The sequence below is a fragment of the Hippopotamus amphibius genome, chromosome 16 (assembly GCF_030028045.1).
Source record: "Hippopotamus amphibius kiboko isolate mHipAmp2 chromosome 16, mHipAmp2.hap2, whole genome shotgun sequence".
NCBI lineage: Eukaryota > Metazoa > Chordata > Mammalia > Artiodactyla > Hippopotamidae > Hippopotamus > Hippopotamus amphibius.
In genome coordinates, this window is record NC_080201.1 from 31,975,447 (window position 1) to 31,994,190 (window position 18,744).

Here is an 18,744-nt window from a genome sequence, read left to right on the forward strand (position 1 = left end):
TCTAGAGATAAATGGTAATCAGTACTTAGAAAAGTGAATTACTGTTCATGTTAAGTCTGGGTGTGCTCTAATAATTCTAATCGTTCGTATAATAACTTATCTAATATAATTTTCTTATTATTGGAATAATTGGAAACTTCGAGATTTCACAGTTTATGATAAAAACCCATCCAGGAGTTTTGTTTCGTGTGTGATTTTTTTTCTCACCTTGTAGTGATGTTCTCTGTTCTTACCCTTCTCAGCGTCCGCTTCACTGTGGTCAGTGACCCTCCAGAGGATGAGCAGGATCTGGAGTGTGAGGACATCGGCATCGCTAACGTTGACCTCGCTGATGTGTTTCAGGAAGGGAGAGACATCATCGAGCAAAATATTGATGGTACGGGTAGAAGTATTGCTCAATCTGTGCAACCAGCAATTGCTGAAATCCACATTCTTTATTAAAACCTTCTTTTTGCTGTCTCCAAGGACGTCGAGTCACACATTAGTTGACTCCTTTGCAGCTCAAGCTGATTTTTTGTTGAAGCTGGAATCTCTCCCTATACTACCCCTCCCCTTACCCTCCTTCTCTGCCTTCCTTTGAATCAACAGAAATTTAAAAATAATTCACTGCGTTTCACAAGGAATTATTCATTTTGTGAGTATGTGGGGGGGGGGGGTGACAAAAATTTGGCCATTAGATTTTTTTAATGTTGTTTATAAAAGCCTCGTGCTGTCAAGCCTTATTTCAGCTAAGCCATGTTATTCTGAATGATCATTGTAGAGTCTTTTGCGAGGCTTCTCTAATTCAGTGTTACAGTCTAGTGATATAGCCACTGCAAATACCCTGAGTAGTTTTGGTCACTTGCTTCTCCTCAGAATTCAGGGAGGAGTTAGGGATTCCTGACCATAAGTGCTCTCCTAGATTTTCACCTCACCAGGTGTGAGGCCCAATGATGCCTAATTTCTGCCCTTTATCCTTATATAACATATTTAGAACATTCTTATGAGATCAAGGTTTTTTAAAAATAATAATCAGGGATGGCCTGGGCTATACAATAAGTGGAGAAATGAAGCTGAATCCTAGTCTCATTTCTTTAAGTGAGCAGAGCCATCCATCGCTAGAAAACGGTTTGTTTACTCCTTTATTCATGCATTAAATGAACACAACTGCACCTCTTAAGTGCCAGACACTGTGCTTGCAACATAGTTCAGCTGTGGTTCAGATATCAAGCTGCTTGTCCTGGATATGTATCAAGTGCTCAAAAGTCAGGATCAAGCCAAATAATTAACCAAATTAGACCAAGTAACCAAATTAGAAATCTATCCTAGGAAATTTTATAAACTATACATATCACATACATATCACAACTTTGTTTGGCAGGCACAGAAGGAAAAAGATGAGTGGATTAAAATATTAACCTAAATCCTATTAAAAACTACCCAGAACCAAGGGAGTCTGACAAAAATGATCCAAATTATCCATGCTGTATATTCTTAATCTTTCCTCCAGTCGTTTCTGTTTTGAAAGCCATCTTCTCATTCTGCAAGACCACAAATGACCATATTGGCCTGAGATAGACAGCTATTGTGGCCTTGTTGTGGGAAAGAGTCAGAAAATTCAACACTGGTCAGGTCAGGTTTTTAATGCTTTGCTCCGGTCTGGAACAAAAGTGAGACACCCCAATAAAGAGATGAGGGCTTCTTAGTGCACTGGGGACCACTCGTGCCCCTGCAGTCTCCCTGCCTGCTCATTTCTCCACCTAAGTCTTTGTACTAAGTTTAATTTGAAGATTTCCTTACAAATTTTCTTGGAATTAAACACACACACATATTAAAAGTTCAAGGAAAACCACAAGGAAAATAAAAGGAAACTATATAAACTCATAAGTGCTGTCAGACTTACAAAGTCCAAAATTCTGGCCTTGAGTCACTAGTAAGTATCACTGTTCACAAGGGATGGGGGTCTGAATCAACATCCCATTTGGCCCCCACCACTGAGCTCAGAGAATCGTCAACACTCTACCTTTGGTTCACCACTAAAAGCTGTGCCTCCTTCCCCAAAAGCCCACAGACACGCACAATTTTACATCTACTTTCGTACAACATCGGTTCACAGACCCTCAAAGCAAATCCATAGACCTTAAGATTCTGGACCCGCCATTTTAACTTTTTCTCATTTCACATGTAATCTATTTTAAATGGAATGTTTTCCTTAGAAAGATAAATAACCATTGCAAATTATGATCACGTAACTTCTTTACAGTAGGTTGCCATTCTGGTATTTGTTAACACTGTATGTTAGAACAAATTCTTCACTGTCATATCTTGATCCCTTTTAGACTTTTTATGTCTTACTAAGAAATTCTGAGTCTGTGGGAATCATTATCCTATAGCCTTTCTACTGGGTAAACTTCAGGATTAGATCATTAGTTTTAGCTCTACAGGCAATATGTGTATATCTGTGCAATACATCAGAAATGTATATATACATTCACAGCCACATGACAACCTTTAGTTTTCAGATTTCTGAGATACCCGTGAACTTTGGACTTTTATAGAGCTGTTTATCTCTTCAACTACTGTTTCAGCTAGGCTCTCTGAAGAAAAATCTGTTGAATTATCGATATTAACACTTTTCTGCTATTTTCTCCCTAGTTTTAGATGCTCGAGCAGATGGTGGAGGTATTGGCAAGCTGAGGGTAACAGTTGAAGCACTCCATGCCCTACGGTCTGTCTACGAGCAATACAGAGATGACTTGGAGGCTTGAAAGAAACTGCTCCAGAGGCATCTCCTACTCCTGAGTAAATGCTCACATGAAAGTGCTTAGATGAGATTTTCATAATTACTCTGGCGTATATAATCTATAATTTATGGGAAGCTGGGAGGGGGGAGACCTGGGTTTGAAGTGTTCAGGTTTTGTATACTTTTTCATTTGTTTATTTTTCTATTACCTCCTTCCCGTGACTGCCACCCCCCAGGACTTAAGTTCTCCACCGTGGGCAGCACCTTCTCAATAATTTATACCTACATGATAACATGAGAAAATCTATTTGCATTTTCAACATTTTCTTATGAAGAACTGAAATGCAACTCCCATTTTTATTTTTAATAAGCAAAAAGCATAAATCTTAGAAAACCTGTGAAAAAGAAATACTTTTATGTTATCCCTAATTGTCCCACTAAATGGAATGCCTGTGATTAGCCTCATTAAGAGTTTTATACTGTGAAGATTTTATTAGGAGCAATATATGAAAATTACTTGGATTAATGTGTTAATCTTCCTCTTTAAAATGCTAATATCCATTTTATGCACATTAAAGCTCAGTATGCATCTTCTTTGATGCATGCCGTTTCTATCAATTAAATATAAAGAATGAGACTTGGCACCAACTTATTAAATTACTGCAAGTTTTTTTTGTTTTTCTTTCTTAAAAATTGCAGTTCTTCTTATTTGTATTGTTTTCGTGTATTTATAATGGTAATATGGGATCCAGGGATGTGTGTACGTAAAGCAGAGATAGATATTTATACACATATATACATATATGTATATACACACACACATGAAACTTACACTTTGAAAACTTAGCTTATGACATAGAAAGAAAATATTAAAAATGTGGATCAAATTCTGCTATGCTTAGTTAGACCTGAAAGGAGTATCTTTTTATCTTTTTTAAATTTACATCAAGCTTGTACAATGCTAGGGTGTATCTGGATAACCAGATCCTCGAAAAGCAGCTCAGAAAGTTAATTTTCTAGCTTTTACTCAATCTCACTGAAGGATTTAATTGATATTTTTAATGGAGCTGTGAATCAATGCTGCAAAGGAATTGTCTCTAGAGGTCTAGGATATAATGCATTTCATTTTTTAATTTACTTTTTTATTTGTCATTTTCTTCAAAGGATTTTTATAGGCTGTGGGTTTTCACTGTTTGCAAACAGGCTATGTTCCTTCTTAAGCATATGTAAAGTATTCAGGGAGATAAGTAATTTATTAAAATCTACCTAATTTGCCGTGATATATTAAATCTCTGCTTCAGTGATCACAGACCATTTCATTTAGAGAATTAGGCATTCCCTCTTTGTGTGATTAAAGCTCTGGAAAATGAGTTCTTTGCTCCTATTTGTGAACATTCAAAGCCTGCTAATGGCAGAAGATGGAATAGATTATGAGACAATTCATTACAGTTCAACAGAAAAAAAAAAAGCAGCTATAATGCAAAAATGCAAGTATGAATATCTGCATATAGTTTGAACCATCTGTGCTCTAATGGCTTCAATAATGACTCTCGTCTTTAGGAGGCTTTGAAATGACATCCGTACAATATTAATTTGTTGATGTACATTGTGGAACCAGTAGAGTATGATCTGACCACAGAAATCTATAAATTCTGTCTCTACCATTGGGCCTCCCTGTCTGGGGCCTGCCATCTCCAAGAAGAATCTTGCTCTCATCAAACTCTGCAAATCTTCATAACAACTCATTCCTCTGGAACCTTCTAGAGACCACAAACATCTGCAGACTAAACCTCTCCAATCCTAGTAAACAGCCACATGTTTGTTGTCACTTCAGCTGGCTCTGAGCTCATCTTTTTGGCCTCTCTTTCTAGCTTTCTTTGGCTTTAAGCAGTTACAGTGTCATTAAGGCCCGTAATATTCCCTGCAGTAATTTAAAACAGCCGGATTATACCCTGGGATAAACTGAGTGGTTTTTGAGACATTTATTGTGGTATTCTCCCAGGAGGTTTGTATTATTGTTGTAAAACATTACATCCCAAACTAAATACCCTTTCTGCAGGGAGAAGACTGGATTGTGCTGACTTCTTATGATTTTTAAGTGGAAAGGGGAAATTTTTACTATAAATCTTCTGAGATCTAGTCAACTGTATAGCATGTATACCTCAGCTGACGTTAGAGAATTAGCCATGTTTCTGTCACTGTCATGTGTACCATAACATTATTTAAGATTCCTTCTCTAGTTTTAGAATACTTGGCCTCCAACTACATGAATTTTCACAAAACTCATTTTCGTAAGTAGTTGAACAGCTGCTGACACATTTGAAGTGGATAAGTGATCTTGGATTCTTCAAATGGGCGTCATAATCTGCCCAAGAATAGTTTTTTGTTTTGTGTTGACCAGAGTTCATTGAAAAGTCCCCCACCTTTTAGGATCAAGAGTAATGTTTTTCTCTTGGTGAGCTAAGCCCGCCCCAGTATGGCTTTGGGTGGGGGTGGGGGGGGGGGGGCAGGCACACAAATACACCAGTTTAAGGTAAGGTTTGCGTGAACTTACAGCTCTTACTGTAAACATACGCAGTACACTCAGCACTTTGGGGAGCTGAAATGCTTTTAGTTTGGAAATATAAATAGAGATGTGATGTGGTATGTGGGAGAGTGTATTTTACATGTTTTTTTGCCTACCGTAGTAGAAATGTCAAATTCCTAGCCACTGTCATGAGAAGCAGTTGACAAAAATAAGTTTTATGGTTTACAGTGTGGTTTACGTAGAGAACATTTCTCTTCACTCTCAGTTTCAGCATGTTTTCTAAATTATCATGGTTTATTGCTGTTTAACTTAAATTAGTCTTTTTAAAGAATAAATAGAGAATATATTTAATCACATAAAGAACAGCCACGTTGAAATTCTGCTGTTCCTGCCATTCACTCGTTACCACAAAACACAAATAATTTCTGTGCATTATGAGGAAGTGTGGGCTGAGAGCGTTCATGTGACTGGGGAGGCTCTGCGTGCACCCATGTTCCCACACAAAACATGAATTATTTTAGTAATCTGACATCAAGAGCTGTGACAATGAGAACCACTTCTTACACATGTTCTAACAAGAATCTGATTAACATTTTTGTGGATATGGAAAATAACTTTTTTTTTAGTCAAATTGGCACTATTACTGAACTTAGAATGATTTCCTTATGCTCTAGATAGCAAAATGTGAATCATGTCTGTGAACAAATATAGGAATAAAATGTCATCTTTGGGTAGTACAAAACAGCCAAGGGAGAGCTTTGGGGATATAACATTATTGAGTGATTGACAATACCAGATGATCATTTATCCCCAACTATGAGAGTACATTTTAATAAGTCACTCGTGCCTGAAGGCCTCTGACTACCTTAACAAAGAAAAACTAAACCCATGATTTATTATAGATTGGGCAACATGCCTGATTAGATCCACGAATGGGAGCAAACGCAGCTCCACATCCCCTTTGTTCAGAATAAAAACAACCTGCAGGTCAACCAGAAGGCTAAAAAATATCAACGCTATAGAAACAAGTGTTTTAAAAACTGAAAATACAGAATTAGAAAACATCTCCTCAACCTAATCTCTTTTATCTTGCAAGATAGAACCTTCACTTCCATTTCAAAGTACCACCAGTGGACTGCACCTTACAGTCTGACCTGCTGGGAAATTGGGTCCGTGTTCCTGGGATCACCACACCTTTTGTTCTTGCCCTTTCGTTTTCCGTATAACATTGACTAATATATTTAAACCATGTTTCTCCTTCAGTTTTTCTGCAGTAAAATCTTGTTCCCTCAGACTTAGAACGTGACCTCTTTTCTGTGGTAGATGCCTTTGGGCTTTTTCTCTGTTTGTTGCCCTCTCTCACTCTTTATTGAGATTCGCCTTTCTCATCCCCATAACAGCATCACCTTTCTGTTCATTGAACGATATCAGTTTTCTTTTTAAATCAGATGTACATCTTGATCTTTATACTTGACCTCTATTGTCTTCACACCTGTATTCAGCTGCGACATCTCCTCCCACCTGTCTATCGCCCCTACTCATATTTACTTATTAGTAAAGCACATTTTTTTCCTCCTTTTCTTAGTGCTGTAATCACTTCTTTAGATACCAGCATCTATGACAGTTTCAACGACCTTCCCAATGACAGGGGCACTCTTAGTCAGCCATTATGAAACTAAGGAAACAACAAGCTAATTTTTGTGTCTTTGCTTCTTGTACCTTTTTACAGTGAAGTAACAGAGGCTGAAACTCAGAAAGCTCTCAGGAATCACTGGTAAGAAGCTGAAGCTTAAGGAGTTTTTAAAGAAAGTTTAAAGAAACGTGTGATTGAAATCAAGCTATGTTTTCTATAAATGTATTTTGTCATAGTTTACACATTATCATTAACAATAGGGAAAATGAGACAAATTTTGGAAGAAAACTTAAGAGACTACAATACAACCTAGAGGTTGAGAAGACTTCTAACCAAGAAAGGAAAGACAAGCTATAAAACAAGAGATAGATGTATTAAATAATAAATACGTAAACATTAAGATAGGGTGACAGTTTCAGTATCAGACAAAATCGAATCCAGGGTGGAAAACAAGGGACAAAGAAACATTTTATACTGGTAAAGGAACAATAGGTCAAAGATGTAGTGAACTCGAATATGTGTGTGTGTGTGTGTGTATATATCTCTCACAATATAGCCTCAAAATTCATGAAGCAACAACTGACAGAACTATAGTGACTACATGTATTTTAATAGTTTAATTCTCAGAGAGTGACATATCAAAAAATAAGAAAAAGTCTAGAAGATTTGCTTAGTATAATTACTAAACTCAAATGGATACAGAATGCATGTAGAACATTCAAAGAAAAATTAACCATGTACTCAGCCACAAAGGAAGTCTCAGTTTGCAAAGAATCAAAATCTTATAATTTGTTTCTTGAGGCAAAATGTAATGAAATTAGAAATCAGTAGTAAAAGTCTAGCTAAAAAATAATTTTATCTAAAAGTTAAAAATATGTGTTATTATTGTTTGGGATTCTAATAGGACAAGAGATAACCCACTCCTACAACATAACTAAAAGACAGAAATGTCTACAAACTTCACTTTATGTGTAAGTGGGGAAAATAAACATCAGCTCAGAAGCCCACACCAGAGGGTGAGAAAGGCAAAGGTTAAGCTTAAGAGAGGAGCCTGTGACAAGATTCTAGTGGTGGCAGAGCACAGATAATATCAACTAAGGCTCTCCCAGGAGATGGTCCACCCTAAGTGAGGAAATACTGAGAACAGGTCTGAGGCCTGGGTGGCTCAAAGTATTGGCTACTGGGGAAGTGAATGGAAGGGGCTTGGAAATGCAGAGGACCAGAGGTAGCAGCCTTGGAAAGACACCCCTTCTGGAAGAAAAGGAAATTTTGGAAGAGAGAGGTCTCCTTGGAGGCATAGTGGTAAAATAAAGAAGGAACGAGCTGAAATTGTGGATCCCAGAGAAAGAAGATAGTATTAAATGGTACCAATGTCAATAGGTCATTTCTTTTCAAAACTGCACTTAACCGTAACAACAGAAGAGGACACTCTTGAGCTAAGAAATCTTATGAGCCACCCAAACCCCACCCCAACCTATATGATTATCTGCCCTGGCTGGTCCAGGGAAATCCAAAACAACTTTTAATTTAAAATAAAATCCTGCATCTATATTCCATAAGAGAACAAAATGAGAAAACTTTTCAGCAGGATGGAATTCTACCCCAGTAATGGTAAATTTGATAGTTTGGATCACCCTGTTAAGAACAACTTCGAAAGCTCATTTTACCTAGGCTGTAAGAAATTACATGCTCAAGATCTGGGAACAGAGGAAAGCCCAGAAGGTGAACCAGTCAGGAAGGCTGTTTTTCTCCTAGATGCAGCTGCCAATCTAAAAGCATGAGTAGGAGGCTCAGAAGCTGAATAGAGCTTCCAACAGACTCACAGGGCTTTGAAGAATAAAAACTTGTAATTTAGGGTCCACTGAAGACTAGGAGCCCCAGTAAATCCCCCAAGCGCAAATTATTTCTACTTTTCTTACATACAGTGCTTTATATGCATATAAAATTAACTAGGCACATAAGGAGACAAGAGCACATGAATAAAGACTAAGACAACAGACAAGTGAAACACCCATAAGTAATTCAGATAATAGAATCATCATCTATGAACTAAGAATTCATTAGGTGGGTATCCAACAGCAAATCAGACCCAACTGAAGAAAAGAAACTGTGTTAAAAAAAAAAAAAGGAAGAAGAAAATATCAATTTGGATGCATTGAAAGAAAAAATGGAAAATACTGAAGAAAAAAAGAGGAGGCAGTTAATAGACATGTGATTGTATGGAAAGTTACATAGGCACACCTTGGAGATATTGCAAGTTTGGTTCCAGACCATCACACCTTGGAGATATTGCAAGTTTGGTTCCAGACCATCGCAATAAAGTGAATATTGCAATAAAGTGAGTCACACAAATTTTTTTTCTTTCCCAATGCATATAAAAGTTATGTTTACAGTATACTGTAATCTACTTAGTGTGCAACAGCATTATGTCTAAAAAAAATAATGTACATACCTTAATTTTAGAATACTTTTTTACTAAAAACTGCTAACTATCATTGAGCTTTCGGTGAGCCATAATCTTTTTTGCAGTAGTAACAACAAAGATCACTGATCAGAGATCACCATAACAAATATAATAATAATGAAAAAGCTTGAAATATGAGAATTACCAAAATGTGACACAGACATGAAGTGGGAAAATGCTGTTGGGAAAATGGCACTGATAAACTTGCTTAGTATAGGGTTACCACAAACCTTCAATTTGTTTAAAAAAAGAAAATCTGCAAAGCACAGTAAAAAAAAAATCTGAGTGGGCCTGTACACATAAATGAAGTCCCATAGAGGAAAAAGAGTTAGAATCAATACTCCAACAGATAATGGCTAAGAATTTTGCAGACTACACATAAGACACAGTTATTAGAATGAATTAATCCTGTATGCTCAAGCTGAATAAACAAATTTACTTGAAGCACATCATAGAAAAACTGTTGAAAACCAAAAATAAAGAGAAAACATTAAAAGTCAGTGACAAAAGACAACACTAAGACTGAGAGCCAACTTCTTAACAGAAACAGTGGAAGCCATTAGAAAATAGTATGAAATACTTTGGGGGCCCTACCTCATGTTCTCTTTCCCCATCTTTTATTCACAACCAAGGAATTTAACTCCCCAGGGGAATTCTTGACCAATGGGAGTCAGGAGCCAGTGGATAAATACTCCCCCTTTTCATCCTTCTGATGGGAAACCCTGAGGTGCATTCTATAGGGTTCCAGCAAGAATAATCCCCATCTCTCACAGAGGTGAACAACTTGATGATACAATTTTGCACTGGCTTTTCCTTCTATTTTACTCCTCCCAGGCCCTCCCTCCTCTCTCTGGGATCATTTCCCAAAAAAAGTACCTGGATGCAAGCCCTTATTTCAGACCCTGCTTTGGGGGAACCCAAGCTAAGGGTAGATGCCAGGAATGGCCCCAGAAAGTGGAACATCAGGATGGGACTCTGAAACTGGGTCACTCACTAATCAAATGGCAAAAAGGATGACATGATTTATAATAAGCAGTGTTGTGATAAACCCTAGCATGTGATAGATTCTTAATGACAGTGGATTAAGATGGTGGGGGAAAAGGTGAATCATGGTTATCGGCTATTTACTTTCTGAATTTATGTTATATTTCAACTTTTTTAAGTCTGAGAAAAATGTTTCAGTAGATACAAAACTCCACAAGAAATAAAGAAAACCAGCCCTGATTCAAAAGAAAATGTAATACAGTATTCCAACATGAATTAAATATAATTTAAAAAGCAATTGCAGATAGGGAAACAAAAAACAGATCAGGAATTTAAAAACAAACTGGACAAACTGTAACTTATAAAATAGGAACTGATGTTAGGAAATAAAGAAAAAAAATTAACCTTGAAATGACTAAATTATAAGGTACCTAAGAGAAAATAAATATGACTGAAAATAGGCTAAGGATGACAGTGGATAGAAATGAAAGCAGCCAAGAAAATGAAATTAAAGAAATAGGTAGAATCAGTGAGAAAATGATAGCTACAATATAGGCAGGCAAACATAAGTAAGCTTTCCTGAAAGAAAAGAAGACCTGAATCTATGTATTGAAAGGGTCCACCATGTATGAAAATTGCTTCAAAACAGTCAACTCTGAAACATATCCTAATAAAACAAGGAGGGATTAAAGTTAAGGAAGAAATATCCTCTGGTCCTCCAGGCCAAAAAAAAAAAAAGTCTTTTATAAAGAAAAAATCTGGTTAGCATTAGATTTTGCGAGAGGAACTCACAAAGCAAGTCAGTAGTGAAATACTCATCAGAAAACTCAGACAAAGTGTGAACCATGGATTTTTTAAATCCAGCTCAGCTATCCTTCAAATATCAAGGCTATAGAAAGCCAATTTTTATCATACTGAAATTCATATAACATAAAATTAACTATTTTAAAGTGAACAATTCAATGGCATTTAATACATTCACAATGTCGTGCAACCGCCACCTCTACCTGGTTTCAAAACACTTCCATCAATATAAAACCCTGCATATATACCCTATTACCCTCTCCCCAGCCCCTGGCAACCCCTACTGTTCCTGTTTCTATGGATTTATCTATTCTGGATATTTCATATAAATGGATTATACAACACGTGACCTTTTCTGTCTGGCTTCTTTCACTTAGCATAGTGCTGTTGAGGTTCATCTGCGTTGTAGCATGTATTAGTAATTCATTCCTTCTTTGAGGCTGAATAATATTCCAATGTATTAATAACCACAATTTGTCCATTTATCCATTGATGGACATTTGCGTTGTTTCTACCTTTTGGTTAAGTGACCAAGTGCTATGAACATTTTGGTACAAGTATTTGAGTATCTGTTGTCAACTCTTTGGCATATAAATCTAGAAGTGCAATTGCTGGGTCATATGACAATTCTATGTAACTTCTTGAGGAACTGACAAACTGCTTTCCACAACAATTGAACTGTCTTACATTCCCACTAGCAATGTTCAAGGGTTCCAATTTCTCCACATCCTTGCAACACTTGCAAAGATTTAAAATATCAAATTCTTAATAGTCATTCTTGTGAGTGTGAGGTGGTATCTCATTATGGTTTTGATTTGTATTTCCCTAGTGACTAATGATCTTGAACATCTTTTCATGTTTTGCTTATAGAAAAAACAATTTTAGATAAGAATTCAGGGAGTATTGTACTAATGAGTCCTTCCTGAGGAATCTACTGGAAGACCACCTTTGTCCAACTAAGAGATGAATGAGGAAACTGTTTAAAAGACTGGTGGTAAGCACTGACTGTGTTTATTCATTTATTTATTTATCTTAAGAACTTTTATTGAGATACAGTTAACATAGAATAAACTGCATATATTTAGAGTGTACTATTTGGTATCCCAATCTCCCAATTCATTCCCCCCCAACCCTCCCAGCTTTCCCCACTTGGTGTCCATATGTTTGTTCTCTATATCTGGGTCTCTATTTCTGCCTTGCAAACCAGTTGATTTGTACCATTTTTCTATAGTCCACATATATGTGTTAATATACGATATTTGTTTTTCTCTTTCTGACTCACTTCACTCTGTATGACAGTCTCTAGGTCCATCCATGTCTCTACAAATGTCCCAATTTCATTGCTTTTTACAGCCAAGTAATATTCCATTGTATATATGTACCCCATCTTTTTTATCCATTCATCTGTTGATGGACGTTTAGGTTGCTTCCATGTCCTGGCTATTGTAAATAGTGCTGCAGTGAACATTGGAGTGCATGTGTCTCTTTGAATTATGGTGTTCTCTGGGTATATGCCCAGCAGTGGGATTGCTGGGTCATATGGTAGTTCTATTTTTAGTTTTGCAAGGACCCTCCATAGTGGCTGTATCAATTTACATTCCCACCAGCAGTGCAAGAGCATTCCCTTTTCTCCACACCCTCTCCAGTATTTACTGTTTGTCGATTTTCTGATGATGCCCATTCTAACCAGTATGAGGTGATACCTCATTGTAGTTTTGATTTGCATTTCTCTAATAATTAGTGATGGTGAGCAGCTTTCCATGTGCCTCTTGGCCATCTGTATGTCGTCTTTGGAGAAATGCCTGTTTAGGTCTTCTGCCCATTTTTTGATTGGGTTGCTTGTTTTTTTTGATATTGAGCTGGATGAACTGTTTATATATTTCAGAGATTAATGCTTTGTCTGTTGATTGGTTTGCAAACATTGTCTCCCATTCTGAGGGTTGTCTTTTTGTCTTGCTTATAGTTTCCTTTGCTAGCACTGACCGTATTTAACTATAGATCTTAGACCAACCAAAGTTGGAGACAGATGGAAGAATAGTATGTAGCAAATAATTATGCGCACTGACAAAGTAGATATAACACCATTTTTTTAAGAGGGGGAAAGGGGAAAAAGAAATGGGAAAGTAGAATAAATTAATTTTGGTTTCACATAGATTATAGGTGAGATTCAAAGATATCATTTAAAGCAGACAAATCAGATAGTAGAAGCCTAAAAAAAAAAAAAAAAAAAATGGGCATTATATAAAGACTAGTGGAAAGACAATTACTAAAACAAAAAAACACAAATCATTCTAATCGCCAACATTTTTTAAAACTAAAAAGCAAAAAAACAACAAAAAAACAAATGCACACACACAAACAAAAACAAAAACACACCAGAGAATAAAAACCACATAGTAAATATAGCATAAAACAATAGGACAGACTAACATCAAGTATTTAAGTTGTAATAATGAATGTAAATGGTCTTAACTAACTTCTGAGAAAAGATTTTCAGATTGTCCTTCAAGGCAGATTCAACTCTATATTGTAAGAGACACTCCTGAAACAAAGTGTAATAAAATTAAAAGGGTAGGTAAAATTATAACCAGGCAAATGCATATAAAGAAATCAGGGATTGTGAACTTGACAACATGAAATCCATGGCGGGAATAGGGCTTAATGAGACAAAGGCCAGTTTATAAAACTAAAGGCCATAATTCACAGTGAAGATATAAAAGTTACTAATAACAATGCATCAAATAACATAGTAGCAACCTTCATACAGAATATAGAAGAGAAACACACAGAAATACATTTAGAAGAGACGTGTAAGATCCATTCTTAGTTCAAGACGAAGCAAGTAGGCTAAATAAATATATAGAAAATCAAAACAACATAATGCCAAGGTAGATCTTATGAGTATATATTGAACTCTTCACCCTTATTAAATAGAATATTTCTTCTTTTCAAATGCACATGGAGCATTTATGAAAATTGATCATATGCAAGGTCACCAAGAAAACACCAATAAGTTATTTTAAGTAAAAATAATGCAAACCAACATTATGTTATCACAATGCAATAAGACTGAAAGTAAATAAAATCAAAACGCATGAGGTCTTTTCCATCTGGAAAATTTTAAATTTTCAAACAATTTTCTAAACAAAGAAGTTGAACAATTTATTTTGTAAATAATGATTACAAAACACTATATATTAGTCTTTGAGATATGACCAAAGCAAAGGTAAAAAGAGAATGCATACATTAAATATTTATTAGAACCAAAATGAAAGTGTAACAGTAAATGAATTAAATGTCTATCTCAAAAATTGGAAAAAGAACAAAAAGGAAATCTAGAAATTAGAGAGAAGGAAATAGCAAAGATAAAAGCAGAAATAATTGAGTTTAAAACCAAATAGTAGAACTAATAAATAAAAAGATCTTTCCTTGAAAAAAACTCAACAAAATAAATCTAATCATTATAAAAGAGAGAAAGCACAAGTACAGATTAAAACATGACAGCTGGAGATTATTGAATCAGTGGCTATTCTACTGATAAAATGTCAGGAATCTAAGTTGCACAATTCTATGCAAATACACTTGAAAACCTAGATGAAGTGGATGACTTTCTAGAGAATACAGTTTACCAAAATTAACCCTAGTAGAAATAGAAAGTTTAAAGATCAATTTCCATAGAAGAAATACGGTTATTAAACAGTTAATCCCAAAAAAGCACTAGGCCCGGAAGGTTTTTACAGGTGAATTCTAATAGGCCTTCAAAGACTAGATAATCTTAGTGCTATTCACATTGTTTCAGAGATAATAAAAGAATGAAAATTTCCGTAATCTTTTAAAGAGTGAATTTATTGCTGTTTTGTAAACCAAATAAATACTGCACACACATACTCAAAAGAAAACTAGAGACTAATCTCACTTATGAATATTGAAGCAAAAATCCCAAGTAAAATGTTACCAAATAGAATTGACCACCACATTTAAATATATATAAAATACACCATGATCAAGAGGTGTTTATTCCAGAAACGCAATGTGGCTTAGTAAATTAATGGAGAAAAGTAGACTACTCGGTAATGATATTGGAAGCAATAAAAGGGCATCAAGTAAAAAAATAATTGGATCCCTACTCATACCTTAAAGCATAATAAAGTCTATAAATATATACATGTAAAAAATGAAACCATAAATGCACTAGAAGTAAATAAATAATTATTTGTACAATCTCAAGTGGGGATAGCCTCTATAAGTAGGACACAAAATCCAGGAGCTATGAAATGAAATAATAATAAATTTGACTACACAGAAATAAAATTTTCTTCGTAATGAAAGAAAACCATCGTAAAATCAAAAGGCAAATGAAAAACTGGGAAAAATATATGCTAAAAAATGGAGCTAATTTTCTTAATATATAAAGAGCTCCTGACTTAATGAAGTGAATATAACATTATTGAATGTAATGATATTGATGATGGTATTAAACATGGAAAATATACTCAACATGCTCATAACAAAAATGCACATAAAAACCACAGTGAGATATAATTTTTCAACTATCAGGTTGATAAGATCAAACATTTTCTAGTACATAGTGCTAGCAGGGCTATAGGAAACAGGCACACTCACACTTGCTAGCGGGAGGGTAATTTCCCACAAATGCTGTGGTGACCAGTTTGGCAATTCTATCAAAATTTAACATACACATCTTTTAATCCAGTAATTCCAGTTTGAAGACATTATCCCAGAGATGTACTTGCAAATGTAAGAAATAATATTGGACGTTATTTATTTGTTTAAAAGAGAAGAAATGGAAATGCCCTAAATATCCAGTTGAGAATTCATCCAATAAATTATGGGTCTTATGGTCACGAAACCCAATACTATGTCACTATTTAAAGGAAGGAGTCAACCTTAGATGACTTATATGGAATAATCTCCCAAGATATACTTTTGTTTGATTTTTGGGTTAAAACAACAGAAATTTATTCAGAGTTCTGGAGGCTAGAAGTCTGAAAGCAAGGTGTTGGCAGGGCCATAGTCCCTCTGAAGGCTCCAGGGAGGAGACTGTTCCGTGCCTGTCTCCTAGCTTCTGGTGGTTACTGGTAAGTCCTTGGCATTCCTTGGCTTGTGCACCCGTCACTCCAGTCTGCCCCATCTTAACAGGGCATTCTCCTCTCTGTGTCTATGCCTCCAAAATACATTTTTAAGTGAAAAAGTAAGGTAAAGAACAGTGTGTGGTTGGTGCAGTAAATTATGTAAAAATACATATGTACATGTGCTTGAATATAAATAAAATATCTTTGGAACTATATCTAAGAAGTTGTAAGTGGTAGCTTCTGGCAAAAAGAATTGGCAGCTAGGGGAAGAGGTAGGAAAAAACCTTACTTTTTACTCTGTTTCCATTTGTGTATTATTTACAGCTATATTGAGATATATTTCACATGCCATAAAATTCATCCATTTAAAGTATACAGTTAAGTGATTTTTAATATGTTACAGAGTTCTGCAATGATCACCAAAATCAAATTTTAGAACATTTTCAGCATTCCAAAAAGAAAACACAAATACCTAGCAGTCATTCTCCACTCCCAGCTTCCCTACCCTCAGCCCCAGGTAACCACTAATTTACATTCTGTCTCTATGGATTTGCCTATTCTGTGATTTCACATAAATGGAATCATAATGTGTGGTTTTGTGACTGGCTTCTTTCATTAAATAACAGTATTTTCAAGGTTCATTCACACTGTAGCATGTATCAGTATTTCATTCATTTTTATTGCTAAATAATATTCCATTGTATGAATATACCACACTGTTTATTCATTCATCAGTTGATAGACATTTAGGTTTTTTTCCACTTCTGGGCAATTATGAATAATGCTGCTGTGAACATTTGTGTACAAGTTTTTCCATGGAGGTATGTTTTCAGTTACTCTTGAGTATATACCTAGTTGTGGAATTTCTAGGTTGTATGGTAACTATGTTTCACTTTTTGAGAAACTACCAGTTTTCCAAAGTGGCTGCACCCTTTTCCATTTACACATTTTGGATTTTGATCCATGTGCTAGTATTATCTATCCAAAATAATTAATAAAATATTATTAAATAATAAATTAGAGCTATACCCATTGACTTAGAGACATTTCTATTCTGTATTATGTTTATTTTTTTATATTTATTTATTTATCTATTTATTTTGACTGTGCCAGGTCTTAGTTGCAGCAGGCAGGATCTTCATTGCTGTGTGCGGGATCTTTGTTGTGGCATATGGGATCATTAGTTGCAACGTGTGAAATCTTTTTAGTTGTGACATGCAGAATCTTTAGCTGCAGCACTTGGGCTCCTTAGTTGCGACATGCAAACTCTTAGTTATGGCATGTGGGATCTAGTTCCCTGACCAGGTATCGAGCCAGGCCCCCAGCATTGGAAGCACGGAGTCTTAGCCACTGGACCAACAGGGAAGTCTGTCTGTCTGTCTGTCTGTCTGTCTCTCTGTCTGTCTGTCTATCTATCTATCTATCTATCTATCTATCTATCATCTATTTACCACACTGCGTGGCATGTGGGATCTTAGTTCCCCTACCAGGGATCAAACTCATATCCCCTGCAGTGAAAGTGCGGATTCTTAACCACTGGACCACCAGGTAATTTCCAAGGAATTTATTTGTTTGTTCTGTGGAGAGGGATGCATTCCACATCCTTCTACTTCACCTTCATCTTTCTTCTCTATTTGTTTGTTTGTTTATTTCTATTATGTATTATGAAGAATCTAAAGCAAGATACCATGAAGTAAGAGAAATATATATAATATGATCATACTTTTATAAGTTGAAGAGCAAAAAATTTGTGTGCATGCATGTGTAACTTGTATCAGTCATAAATGCTTCTGAGCACAAGATAACGATAAAACAGACTAACAGTGCTTTATACAAATAGAGGTTTATTTTTCTTCCATGGTTGGTAGTCTGGATGTAAACAGTTTCTAGCATTGGTTCAGTATGGTGCTGAAAGACGCAGATCCTTTCTGTGTCTACTCCACCATCTTTTATATGTTAATTTATCACTGCAAGGCCACAAGATGTCCTTGCACCTACAGGCATCATATGCACATTCTAGGTAGAGAGAAAGGCAAAGGGCAAATGAGTCAGCAAAAGTTTTCCGGGAAGCTCCACCCACCTAACTTCCACTAACACTTCATTGGCCAAAACTGGGTCACATGGCTACCTCTAGTTGCAGGGTAAGCTAGGAAATATCAGGAAAGGATTATCATTATTGTGTTGGGCCAATCATGACCCATTGCCAGGGCTAAGCACATTGTGTTGCAGGTAAAATCAGGATTCTACGAGCAAGGAAGAATGGGAACACTGTCGGACACTATATATACATGAGTGAGAGATTATAGGAGAAGGGGAAAATGTAGGGAAGGATGCACACCTGAGTGCTGACAATGATTTGGAAGGGTGGAGGGAGAAGACAAGGGCAGGGGGGTGGGTGGGAGTATAATAGTGATGCATTAATTAAAGCCACAACTAAGGACTCAGAAACTAAGCCCAGAAACCAGGACACATTCTGGCACACACTGAGTAGAACAAGGCCAATGTGAGAGACACTAA

The 18,744-nt window shown here is 36.0% G+C and overlaps 1 protein-coding gene across 3 annotated transcripts in view; it reads left to right on the forward strand.

Annotated features, from left to right (window-relative positions):
- Positions 1 to 4,527, forward strand: part of RPGRIP1L (RPGRIP1 like) — an 89,832-nt gene extending 85,305 nt beyond the window's left edge. For 2 of the 3 annotated variants that reach the window (XM_057712750.1, XM_057712751.1), the window contains 2 exons: positions 243 to 376; positions 2,635 to 4,527. In XM_057712750.1, coding sequence (XP_057568733.1) covers positions 243 to 376; positions 2,635 to 2,747 — 247 coding nt within the window. In that variant the 3' untranslated portion in view covers positions 2,748 to 4,527. Of the gene's footprint in view, positions 1 to 242; positions 377 to 2,634 lie in introns of those variants that run through there. The other variant, XR_009049747.1, reaches the window with a different exon arrangement.
- Positions 4,528 to 18,744: the final 14,217 nt, after the last annotated feature.